A 12975-nucleotide genomic window follows, 5' to 3' on the forward strand; every position below is an offset into this window, starting at 1 on the left:
AACCGGGTGCAACCCGGATATAGATGTTCAATGAATTGGCCTTTTGCAAACATGAGTAGATCACCTTTTAAACAATGGTCAGACATCTTTGACGCAGTCTCCAGTTATTATTATACCTCAGTGGTGACAGCATGGGCAGCACCATTGAGGCTGTCTCCATTGTAAAGTAGTCAATTTTGTTCTTCACTATTGGCTGATTCCTCCTGATGACCCAGTTGGACATGACTACAACAGGAGGGATTAGCCAATGAAATTGGAAGTCCCACCCAGTTGACTTCATTAAAATGGTGGATGCCCTCAATTGTTTTGTCTATGCTAATACGGCCTTTTGGCCACTAGAGGCCTCTATCATTCTCTATGGTCCCTTCCTGTTTGGTTCCGTTTGCTCTGTTTACTACCGTTTGGTTCTTAAACTGAGTCATTTAAAGCTACTGTATCCAACTTAGGTAGAATAGTTAACTAGTCTTACAGCTATTCTTTGGTCTAACTAATACAGATAGATTTTACCTAAATTCTAAATTCTAAGTCTTGATTCTTGTTCTAGTGATTGTGGTTGTATGGCAATATTACTGTGGTCTTTCTCCAGCTGGGTCTTCTCCATGGCTTACCTGCAGAACTGGTTACCCCCAACATGGGCTCTTAGATGTACAGAGAGAAATACACCACTTATCCATACGGTAACCCCCCATTTGCCCTTCTCCACCATCTCACACCAACCATTCATTGTATGGGACTGCTGGCATTAGAAGTGAGGGCAAAAAATTGATTCCTGTTTAAGACTGTATAGGAAGAAATATATGTTGAAGTGGTTATATAGTACAGTACATGGGGCAATGGGATGTGAATACACCGCCGCCCCCAGAAAACCACAGAACGGATCTGAATGCTTCTATGTTGTCCAATATCTGGGAGATGATTTTGTTTAATTTATTAATTTAATAAAAAGTATAATTCCTTGGTTTCCTTGCAACCCTAAAATACTTTCCCTTGTAATTAAGTTACACAGATAATACAGTTAGACATGCATACCGGTAGTATATCCACTCATGAATGAAAGGTAATGTCAAACTGTGATAAATCACCAAACCATGTCCTTGAGTTTGTTTTCGCAGGTCAGGAGAACTGCTGAGAGCTAGATGACGTGGCAATCCATGACTATATTTTGGACTGAGGGAAAGAGAAAAAGCTCCAGCCAGGGATAAGTTGTTTTTGAGGAGGTATTTTTCTACCCACGCATTGCAATACCACAACTAACCACTAGGCCCCTTTGATCCATTCACCCCCAGGTCAGACAGTCAGAAGCACTGGCTGTTGCCAAACAACCCTAGATCCACATAGGCAAAATTTGCTCTGAGTGGCTGTGGGGGGCACACTGTCTGAAGCTTTGGGGCACAGCATTAACGGTCATGTTGAAACAACAAAGTGTTCCCAATCTTCCCGTGCAGTATTATCATTTTTAGAAACCTTGCCAGGAGAGAAAAAAGCCTGCCCGCACGCCTGCCCGCCACAAGCTTTTGGGCTGACTGCGTCTCATTCTCCCTCTCTCTCCCTCCATCTCTCCCTCTTTATCGCTCTGTTTTTCTTCTCCCCCTCTCTCTCTCTCTCGCTCATACCCATCCCTTCTACTTACTGCAATTACAGCTTTGGAGCCGAAACTATAATAACAGCATAATGGGATGAGGAAGCTGCAATAAAAGCCTCCGCTGACAGATTAACAATCCCGGGCTTCTGAACTGTAATTAACAATGAAACTGGCAAGAAGAGGGGGAGAGAGAGAAAGACCGAGACATGGTGGGACTGGATAACTGGGCTACTCATTTCTTATATCTGAATGAAAAGATTTCAGTAAGTACTAGGAGTGGGACAAATGGGTTACATTTATGTAGGACACACACTTAGGAGACATGTCACAGTTATGGAAATAACTAAAGGGAAGACAAATGAGACCATGTCAGTCAAATATGACAAGCCAAGGAATTAGTAAACTCCATCTATCACTTTTTTGCTATCAATAGCGACTGGGTATGAAACGGTGGTTTGATATGTTTGAACAGGATACTTACCTGAGGATAGAAGGGAGGCCTGTGCAAACATTTTTGTGGTAGGGAGAATCTCCAGAAAAATGTCTTTGCGTGTGTGTACTGAATTGATGAGGGAGATGTCCAATAACACACACCCATCACTTTGGTGGCACCCCACCCACTAGCTCTCACATGCGACCTCTCTCTCCCTCTCACACACACATTGCATTGCACACTGAAGTTACTGTCCCACAGCTCTGGATTAATATTTTTCTTGCCAAGGAATGAAAGAATGGCATCAGACCTTTTTGCTATAGTGGACGTTTTTCCCTCTGATATCCATATAAAAAGAATTAAGAGGATTCATTTTCTAAGGATGGGATTGTACCAAAGCTTACCCTAAACTCTATAATATATTTACACTTCTGGAGAAGTTGTCTATCGGGAGTGCAAATACCTCTTTCATAGAGGATTTTTATTATATTATAACTTTTATGTAGTGTGAGAATTTGAGTAGCCAACCATGCTGCTTGGTTTACATCTCAAAATTTTCTCAAACTTGTATCAGGAATCTCTATAGCATTCAGTTCTTAGACTTTTGAAGGAGCACGTATGGACAGTCATTATTTTCTATATGCTCAGAAATGGCTCTCGGAGAAAATGATCAAATAAACACTTTGGAAATAATTGTAACCAACTTTATGCTAATACGCCATAGGCTGAGCTTCTCTATTCTAGCTGTATTTGTTTTATACTATTATTTGCCTATTATTTTTACAAACGTTGGACATTTTCTTTAGAAGTGTATTTCTGGGGGTTGATAGACAGTCGCCACGATAGCAGAGTAACAGGTCCTCATTGCGTATTGGACTGCACCGGACACTACACAGACTGAAAGATTCCTAAAGATTTCATATGGAGCCGAGTGAGCCCCTAAATCCATCTGACCACCGGACTATGTGGCTTACCCACCTCGCCCTGCTGCTGCTCCGGCTGGCGGTGTCCGCCGAGGGGCTCTCCACCTGCCATTCTTTACGCATGGATGATCAGAAATCCAAGCGCATCGAGGCCGTCCGCGGCCAGATCCTCAGCAAGCTCCGCTACCGGAGCCCACCCGAGCCCCCCGCACCAAGCCCACAGCCCGAGGCCGTACCCGCCGAGGTGATGCTACTCTACAACAGCACCAGAGAGCTGTTGGAGGAGCGTGCGCGTCAGTCCGATTCCGCGTGCGACCGAGAGAGCAGCGAGGAGGATTATTATGCAAAAGAGGTTCAGCGCATAGACATGTTTAAGCAGCGCACGGACACAAGTGAGTGGAGTCTTAATCAATACAAAAAAATTGAATGGAATTTTTATACATTACTGTTATGCATGCGTTAAGGTCTCCAACTACCTTGCCAAATTGTCAGATACCTCTATTACTGTCGTAACTGTGTGTGTGTGTCACATTTATTTAGTATATGTTGCAACTTTATTGATACTCTCCACTTTTGTAGATGCAGTGAACCCTCCAGTCCCCAGCCCGTATTACAGAGTGGTGGGGTTCGATGTGAGTGGTGTGGACAGGAACTCCAGCACCCTGGTCAAAGCTGAGTTCAGAATCTACAGGACACCAAACCCCCAGGCCCGCACCTCAGAGCAGAGAGTAGAGATCTATCAGGTACAGGATCAGTGGGGTGTATTCATGGAAGCCAAGGGAAGCCAGGCCCAAAATATTTGACGAAGAAAAAAAGCATTAAATGTATCTTTTGTCTCTCTGTTTCATAAATGTCCTTCAATTTGCAAGAGGCTGAATGTTTCTCATCAGAGAAAACATCTGATGCTGTCTGGTCCAAAGGAGTATGACATTGTTTCCGCTAGTAGCATTGAATGCAAGGGAAGTCAGCTAGCATTTGATCTCCCTTGATAAAAAATATTAAATTATAACCAATCAGCGTTGAGCTAAACTGAGCTCAGCTGTGAATGGTCATGGCACACAAAAAAAGTGTCACGGGAAGCCAGTTTGGATTTGGCTTCAGACCAATAAAATTAGAAGCCAAACATCATTATTGACAGAAAAACTTGAATTGTTGCATCTCTTTGTGTTGTCCGGCCCTTTCCTAAATTAGCCACCTATGGACATATGGATTTGGACTTGTGGTTTATATTTAATTATCCGTACTGGCCTACTACACCGGCTCTGACGCTCATCGGATGTGGCAAGGCTTGCAAACTATTACGGATTACAAAGGGAAACCCAGCTTCGAGCTGCCCAGTGACGCGAGTCTACCAGATGAGCTAAATGCCTTCTATGCTCGGTTCGAGGCAAGCAACACTAAACCATGCATGAGAGAACCACCTGTTCCGGACGACGGTGTGATCAAGCTCTCTGTATCCGATGTAAGACCTTTAAACAGATCAACATTCACAAGGCCGCAGGGCCAGACGTGTACTCAGAGCATGCGCTGACCAACTGGCATGTGTCTTCACTGACATTTTCAACCTCACCCTGACCGAATCTGTCATACTTACATATTGCAAGCAGACCACCATAGTCCCTGTGCCCAAGAACGCCAAGGTAACCTGCCTAACGACTACCGCTTTGTAGCACTCATGTCTGTAGCCATGAAGTGCTTTGAAAGGCTGGTCACAGCTCACATCAACACCATCATCCCAGAAACCCTAGACCCACTCCGATTTTTATACTACCCCAGCAGATCCACAGATGGCACAATCTCCATTGCACTCCACACTGCCCTTTCCCACCTAGATATACGGAACACCTATGTCAGAATGCTGTTCATTGACTACAGCTCAGCATTCAACACCATAGTGCCCCAAAAGCTCATCACTAAGCTAAGGAGCCTGGGTCTAAACACCTCACTCTGCATCTGGATCCTGGACTTCCTGATGGGCTGCCACCAGGTAGTAAGGGTAGGTAATAACACATCTGCCACACTGATCCTCAACACGGAGGCCCCTCAGGGGTGCGTGCTCAGTCCCCTCCTGTAATCCCTGTTCACTCACGACTGTGTGGCCACGCATGACTCCAACACCATCATTAAGTTTGCCGACAACACAAGTGTTTCAGTATGATATGTTAGATAAAGGAATAAAAACAGACACCAATGTCAAGTTCAATAGCCTTGTTAAGCATTGTACAAATCCCTACACGTGGAGTCCGGGGAACAGTCCGGCTAGTCGAATACCTATCAACTAGACTCTAACAACAAGTGGTAGGCCTGATCACCAACAACGATGAGACAGCCTACAGGGACGAGGTTAGAGACCTGGCAGTGTGGTACCAGGACAACAACCTCTCTGTGTGAGCAAGACAAAAGGAGCTGATCGTGACCTATAGGAAAAGGAGGGCCTACCACGCCCCTATTCACAATCGACAGGGCTGTAGTGGAGTGGGTCGAGGGTTTCAAGTTCCTTGGTGTCCTTATCACCAACAAACTATCATGGTCCAAACACACCAAGACAGTTGTGAAGAGGGCACGACAACACCTTTTCCCCCTCAGGAGACAGAACATTTTTGGCATGGGTCCCCAGATCCTCAAAAAGTTCTACATCTGCACCATCGAGAGCATCCTGACCGGTTGCATCACTGCATGGCATGGCAACTGCTCGGCATCTGACCATAAGGTGCTGCAGAGGGTAGTGCATACGGACCAGTACATCACTGGAGCCAAGATTCCTGCCATCCAGGACCTCTACATCAGGCGGTGTCAGAGGAAAGCCAAAAAGTTGTCAAAGACTCTAGTCACCCAGGTCATAGACTGTTCTTTCTGCTACTGCATGGCAAGTGGTACCGGAGCACCAAGTCTAGGACCAAAATGCTCCTTAACAGCCATAAGCCATAAGACTAGTTGTTCAGCAATCAAATGGCCACCCAAACAATCAATGCTGTCTGCAGCATTGAAGGTCCCCAAGAACACAGTGGCCTCCATCATTCTTAAATGGAAGAAGTTTGGAATCACCATGACTCTTCCTAGAACTGGCCAAACTGAGCAATCGGGGGAGGAAGGCCTTGGTCAGGTAGGTGACCAAGAACCTAATGGTCACTCTAACAGAGCTTCTCTGTGAAGATTAACCTTCCAGAAGGACAACCATCTCTGCAGCACTCCATCAATCAGGCCTTTATGGTAGAGCGGCCAGGCAGAAGCCACTCCTCAGTAAAAGGCACATGACAGCCCACTTGGAGTTTGCCAAAAGGCCCCTAAAGAATCTCAGACCATGAGAAACAAGATTCTCTGGTCTGATGAAACCAAGATTGAACTCTTTGGCCTGAATGCCAAGCGGTTGTGGTAGAATCATGCTGTGGGGATGTTTTTCAGCAGCAGGGACTGGGAGACTAGTCAGGATCGAGGGAAAGATGAACGGAGCAAAGTATAGAGAGATCCTTGATGAAAACCTGATCCAGAGCACTCTGGACCTCTGACTGGTGCGAAGGTTCACCTTCCAACAGGACAACGACCCTAAGCACACAGCCAAGACAATGCAGGAGTGGCTTCGGGACAAGTTTATGAATGTCCTTGAGTGGCCCAGCCAGAGCCCAGGTCTGAATACTTATGTAAATGTTATATTTAGTTTTTTTATTTGTAATAAATCTGCAACGTTTTTACTTTCTCATTATGGGTTATTGTGTGTATATGAGGGGGGGAAATGATTTAATCAATTTTAGAATAAGGTTGTAACCTAACAAAATGTGGAAAAAGTCAAGGGGTCTGAATACTTTCCGAATGCACTGTATATATCACGGTTTCAAAGCATATGAAGCAAATAGAGCAAACAATGCAATTGTCAGAACACATAGTTATGGCATTTTTTTCTGGATTGGCTTCCCCAGTGATTTAACCCACTCACGATACTGTATGGTATATCATATTACACTATTACATTACCTGTACCAGGTATTACAATATTACTTTCCTGTACAAAGGGTTACAACATCATATACTTCATGAACCCATGTCAGAATCAATCAATTTGTTGTTACAATATCTCAGAACTTCACTGGTATCACAGTTTGCTGGAGCTGTGAACTGATGCTTCTCTCCGGTTCTCCCTCTGACAGGTGATAAAACCAGAAGAGGCAACAGGTCCCTCGCAGAGATACATCAACTCCAGAACGGTTCGCCCACAGACCAAGGGTTCCACTTGTTGTAGAACCTGTTTATGTTATGTAAAGAGACACATACCTCTTAATTAATGATTGAACTTCTCAACTCACACACAGCTGTCGTGTCTGACTATTATTAAATTATGACATGCTATTTTATCAAATTATTTTATCGATTATTCAATTATTTTATCGATTACCTAACTTAATTGATTACGTGATTGAATTAAACCATGCAACAATTAAACCATTAATAACCTGGGGCACCACGGAAGCATTCATTTAAATAGAGCAGTTATCTCCCGAATCCACTCTCTTAAAGATCTGAAGATCTTTAATATCAATAGCAGTCAATTATTAATCGTCACCTCGATCGTTCTCATTCTGATTCTCGTAGGTACTTGGTTATCTGCACGAACACTAGCTAATAAGTTGTATCAGCAATACACAATTTGGCTTTATTTATTTACTAAATACCTAAATATTCACACAGAATTACACATATATATATATATATATATATATACACACACAGGATAGATCACACATCGGTTACTAATCATGTCATGAAAAGCCCTAGTGGGCTAACCAGATATGACGGCTGGTTACATAAAGGAAGGGGGTTGGGTATGAATGAAAGAGCGGGAAGACTGAGGGACAAAGGGATTGAATCTATCGGACCTTGAGAAGGTATGCTACAGTAATTACAGAGTCTTATGCATTCTAATAACCGCCCATTCGGAAAAGAAAAATGCAAGATATATACAGTTGAAGTCGGAAGTTTACATACACTTAGGTTGGAGTCATTAAAACTTGTTTTTCAACCACTCCACAAATTTCTTGTTAGCAAACTATAGTTTTGGCAAGTCGGTTAGGACATCTACTTTGTGCATAACACATGTCATTTTTCCAACAATTGTTTATAGACAGATTATTTCACTGTATCACAATTCCAGTGGGTCAGAAGTTTACATACACTAAGTTGACTGTGCCTTTAAACAGCTTGTAAAATTCCAGAAAATGATGTCATGGCATTAGAAGCTTCTGATAGGCTTATTAACATAATCTGAGTCAATTGGAGGTGTACCTGTGGATATATTTCAAGGCCTACCTTCAAACTCAGTGCCTCTTTGCTTGACAAAATCAAAAGAAATCAGCCAAGACCTCAGAAACAATTGTAGACCTCCACAAGTCTAGTTCATCCTTGGGAGCAATTTCCAAACACCTGAAGGTACCACGTTCATCTGTACAAACAATAGTACGCAAGTATAAACACCATGGGACCACGCAGCCATCATACTGCTCAGGAAGGAGACGCGTTCTGTCTCCTAGAGATGAGTGTACTTTGGTACGAAAAGTGCAAATCAATCCCAGAACAGCAAAGGACCTTGTGGAGATGCTGGAGGAAACGGGTACAAAAGTATCTATATCCACAGTAAAACGAGTCCTATAATCGACATAACCGGAAAGGCCACTCAGCAAGGAAGAAGCCACTGCTCCAAAACCACCATAAAAAAGCCAGACTACGGTTTGCAACTGCACATGAGGACAAAGATTGTACTTTTTGGAGAAATGTCCTCTGGTCTGATGAAACAAAAATATAACTGGCCATAATGACCATCGTTATGTTTGGAGGAGAAAGAGGGACGCTTCCAAGCCGAAGAACACCATCCCAACCGTGAAGCACAGGGGTGGCAGCATCATGTTGTGGTGGTGCTTTGCTGCAGGAGAGACTGGTACACTTCACAAAATAGATGGCATCACGAGGGAGGAAAATTATGTGGATATATTGAAGCAACATCTCAAGACATCAGTCAGGAAGTTAAAGCTTGGTCGTAAATGGGTCTTCCAAATGGACAATGACCCCAAGCATACTCCCAAAGTTGTGGCAAAATGGCTTAAGGACAACAAAGTCAAGGTATTGGAGTGGCCATCACAAAGCCCTGACCTCAATCCCATAGAAAAGTTGTTGGCAGAACTGAAAAAGCGTATGCGAGCAAGGAGGCCTACAAACCTGATATTTATATAAATAATAATTCTCCCTTCTCAGTGTTTGGAAAGCTGGACTGAAAATTGTTTACCAAGTTACCAATTACTTTGCACAATCAGTTACACCAGCTCTGTCAGTAGGAATGGGCCAAAATTCACCCAACTTATTGTGGGTAGCATGTGGAAGGCTGCTTGAAATGTTTGACCCAAGTTAAACAGTTTAAAGGCAATACACTCAATTAGTATTTGGTAGCATGTAAACTTCTGACCCACTGGGAATGTGATGAATGAAATAAAAGCTGAAATAAATAACTACTATTATTCTTACATTTCACATTCTTAAAATAAAGTGGTGATCCTAACTGACCTAAGACAGGGAATTTTTACTAGGATTAAATGTCAGGAATTGTGATAAACTGAGTTTAAATGTATTTGGCTAAGGTGTATGTAAACTTCTGACTTCAACTGTATATTTACTCTGAGCTGCACTTCGATACATGGGTCAAAGATGGAAGACTGGTTTACCCAGCAGTGATTGCCATTGTCCTTTGAAGAATCTTTCTGATCGTAGTGTTGTAGAGCGAATACATTAAAGTACCCTGTCGTTCTTCTGAGATTAGCTGTCCTTTCCTAGGCCACGTGCGTTTACAGCTGCTGTTGATAACTCGACGTCTAGGAGTTTTCACTTCTTTAGTGAATAATCGTTCAAAGTTCATACCAAGTTGCCATAATCAGCTCGCGCTGTATTCTGGCTGGTCTAGTTGAAATTCACCATTCCAGCGTGGTGATCATCACCTCCACGTTGAAATTCACCCTTTTAAACATTTGGACAGCAGTCCTAACATTTCTGGGACTAAATGTTAATTTCATTAGGTTGTAGTTGAAATTAGCCCTTTTAAACGTATGGACACCAGTCCTCACGTCATCGGGACCTGAGTTGACTTCTGTCAACGGGCTTTTGTACTGGGGGAGAGAAGGGTGTGTTTCATAGTTCTCAACCAATGTCTGTTCACTTGGGCGTGACCACTGAGTGAGCATAGTTTACTTATGAAAACAATTCTTTCATTTAGATGCTAAAATTACATAACTTTTCACAAATAGTTTCATATTTAAACATTTAAATTGCACAACAATTCCATGTGAATCTGATAACTAGAATGAGTAGACTTTCCAAGATACAATTTATGTCGTCCTATTATCAGATATAATGTCCCAGACAACTGATCCGACATCATATTCTTTAAGTACACTTTCAGCTGGTTGAGAAAGGGAAATATTGTTCCATTCCCCAACCTTTTGATGTTACCATACTCTCTTTATGTTAACAAAGGGCTTTCCAAGAGTCCATTCTGTAGAGTGGAGAGAAAAGGGGGAAAGGTATTTATGGGGGATCATAAACCTCACCCAACAGTGCAACGTCATGACACAGCATTCTGGCTGACAAATGTTCCCATTATGTGTCTCCATGAGATAAATTTTCCCACGCACTGCAAAAAACACCGGCCCTTTCTCTCTCCCTCCCTCCCTCCTCCTCTCTCCCCACTTCCTCTCCCTGTCCCTCCTCCATGTCCTACTCCCTCTCTTCCTCCTCAGGTCTGGATGATGAGCTGCTTCAGCAGCAGTTGCGGAGGCCAGGGTCAGGGCTGGCTAAGGGCCAGGTAGATTTTAGTACCAAGACCCCCCACCTCATCCTCACCTTGCGGCCCAGCGACAGGGTCGACAACCCAGGCAAGAAGACCCGCAAGAAGAGGGCCACCGCAGACACCAACACCTGCTCCAGGTAGGGTAAGCACCTCAGATCCAGATGTCAAAAACATAATGTTATCTACGACCATACAAGATACTTAGAGGTTTCTCTTTATTTTGGTCTTTGATATACAGAATTACTACATTTGTTCATAACAATATTACAATCATCAATAATGTTGCAATCAATCTGAGGCTTATAGTCCTGAAACTGATAAAGTGCCTGTGTGGATCAGAATGCGAGAGTGTTTTCTCTCCATGTCTCCTACCTGTTTTAGGAACTCCGACGTGGACTGCTGTCTGCGATCTCTCTACATCGACTTCCGCCGGGACCTGAACTGGAAGTGGATCCACGAGCCGAAGGGCTACAAGGCCAATTTCTGCTCTGGCAGCTGCCCATACCTCTGGAGCGCTGACAACCACTACAACATGGTTAGTTAACCCCCAACCACTACAACATGGTTAGTTAACCCCCAACCACTACAACATGGTTAGTTAACCCCCAACCACTACAACATGGTTAGTTAACCCCCAACCACTACAGTGGCATAAATGTTCTATCACCTCTGTCACAGTCAGGTCTTATGGCTTTATTACCACACACTCACAGTATGATTAAAGGAAAACTCCACCCTAAAAAACATTTTGGTATTTGTTTCGTTAGTCCATTGTTTATATAGTCCCAAAATGTTTTGCATGTCGGCAATCAAGTTTAAGATTTATAACTTTCAGAACACAGAAATACAGCTGGTATGATGCAAAACACAGCATCATACTGGCTGTATTTTTCAAGTTATATACACTATATATACACACACACACACGTATGTGGACACCCCTTCAAATGACTGGATTCGGCTATTTGAGCCACACCTGTTGCTGACAGATGTATAAAATCGTGCACACAGCCATGCAATCTCCATAGACAAACATTGGCAGTAGAAAGGCCTCACTGAAGAGCTCAACGTGGCACAGTCATAGGATGCCAGCTTTCCAAAAAGTCAGTTCGTCAAAATTTTGCCCTGCTAGAGCTGCCCCGGTCAACTGTAAGTGCTGTTATTGTGAAGTTGAAACGTCTAGGAGTAACAACGACTCACCTGTGAAGTGGTAGGCCACACAAGCTCACAGAACGGGACTGCCAAGTACTGAAGTGCATAAAAATCGTCTGTCCTCGGTTGCAAACCTCATTACCGAGTTCCAAACTGCCTCTGCAAGCAACGTCAGCACAAGAACTGTTCATCGGGAGCTTCATGAAATGGGTTTCTATGGCCGAGCAGCCACACACAAGCCTAAGATCACCATGCACAATGCCAAGTGTCGGCTGGAGTGGTGTAAAGCTCACCGCCATTGGATTCTGGAGCAGTGGAAACGCGTTCTCTGGAGTGTTGAATCACGCTTCACCATCTGGCAGTTCGATTGATGAATCTGGCTTTGGCGGATGACAGGAGTTTTTCATGGTTCGGGCTAGGCACCTTAGTTCCAGTGAAGGGAAATCTTAACGCTACAGCATACAATGGAAAGGAAACCACTAATTTGTTTAAGCTATTCCTTTAAGTAGTGTTTTCAGTACTTGTCATTGTTCATGTGATATTTCATGTGGTACTTTCTCTTGCCCTCACACACAGATCCTGCCGCTGTATAACAAGCTGAACCCTGAGGCGTCAGCATCTCCGTGCTGTGTACCTCAGGACCTGGAGCCTCTGACCATCGTTTACTTCATGGGCCGAACGCCCAAGGTAGAGCAGCTCTCCAACATGGTGGTCAAGTCCTGCAAGTGCCGCTGACGCAGGGGCCCAGCGGCGGGCCAGGAGGCGGGACTTTGACTAGAACTACAACAAACTACCACTTTTGGTCCTCAAACAAATAGGACAGACTGACTATCTCTAGATACTCAACCCTTCATTTCACTATGACACATTTTACAGTCTGGCACAGATTATTTTTATCTCACACGCATGAAACTCTGAAAATCGTTGTCAGCAATGGGTCTTTTCCCCACTTTCATAAGGTCGAGAATATTGTAAATATTGAATTCCTTAATAGCTTTAAAAATCTGATATTAAAGTATTTCAATTGGAAATACAATGTGTTCTTGTTGCATAAGACTGATCTCTA

General features: G+C 43.5%; 1 protein-coding gene across 1 annotated transcript; it reads left to right on the forward strand.

The window, feature by feature from the left end:
• The first annotated feature begins 1015 nt into the window (after positions 1-1015).
• On the forward strand, positions 1016-12942 carry LOC139581910 (transforming growth factor beta-2 proprotein-like). Its single transcript, XM_071412106.1, has 7 exons — positions 1016-3330; positions 3518-3721; positions 4771-4934; positions 7080-7137; positions 10708-10894; positions 11139-11292; positions 12486-12942. Exons 1-7 carry the CDS (start codon positions 2937-2939, stop codon positions 12642-12644), a joined length of 1320 nt encoding a protein of 439 aa, XP_071268207.1. The 5' UTR covers positions 1016-2936; the 3' UTR covers positions 12645-12942.
• The last annotated feature ends 33 nt before the right edge of the window (positions 12943-12975 follow it).

The sequence above is a fragment of the Salvelinus alpinus genome, chromosome 7 (genome assembly GCF_045679555.1).
Source record: "Salvelinus alpinus chromosome 7, SLU_Salpinus.1, whole genome shotgun sequence".
Lineage (NCBI taxonomy): Eukaryota > Metazoa > Chordata > Actinopteri > Salmoniformes > Salmonidae > Salvelinus > Salvelinus alpinus.

Bases quoted from the DNA above. Each gene is read 5' to 3' on its own strand.
- LOC139581910 (XM_071412106.1), top strand. From the start codon at position 2,937: ATGGAGCCGAGTGAGCCCCTAAATCCATCTGACCACCGGACTATGTGG. The intron at 7,138-10,707 runs GTTCGCCCACAG...CTTCCTCCTCAG, and splicing joins GATACATCAACTCCAGAACG to GTCTGGATGATGAGCTGCTT. The intron at 11,293-12,485 runs GTTAGTTAACCC...CCTCACACACAG, and splicing joins CTGACAACCACTACAACATG to ATCCTGCCGCTGTATAACAA.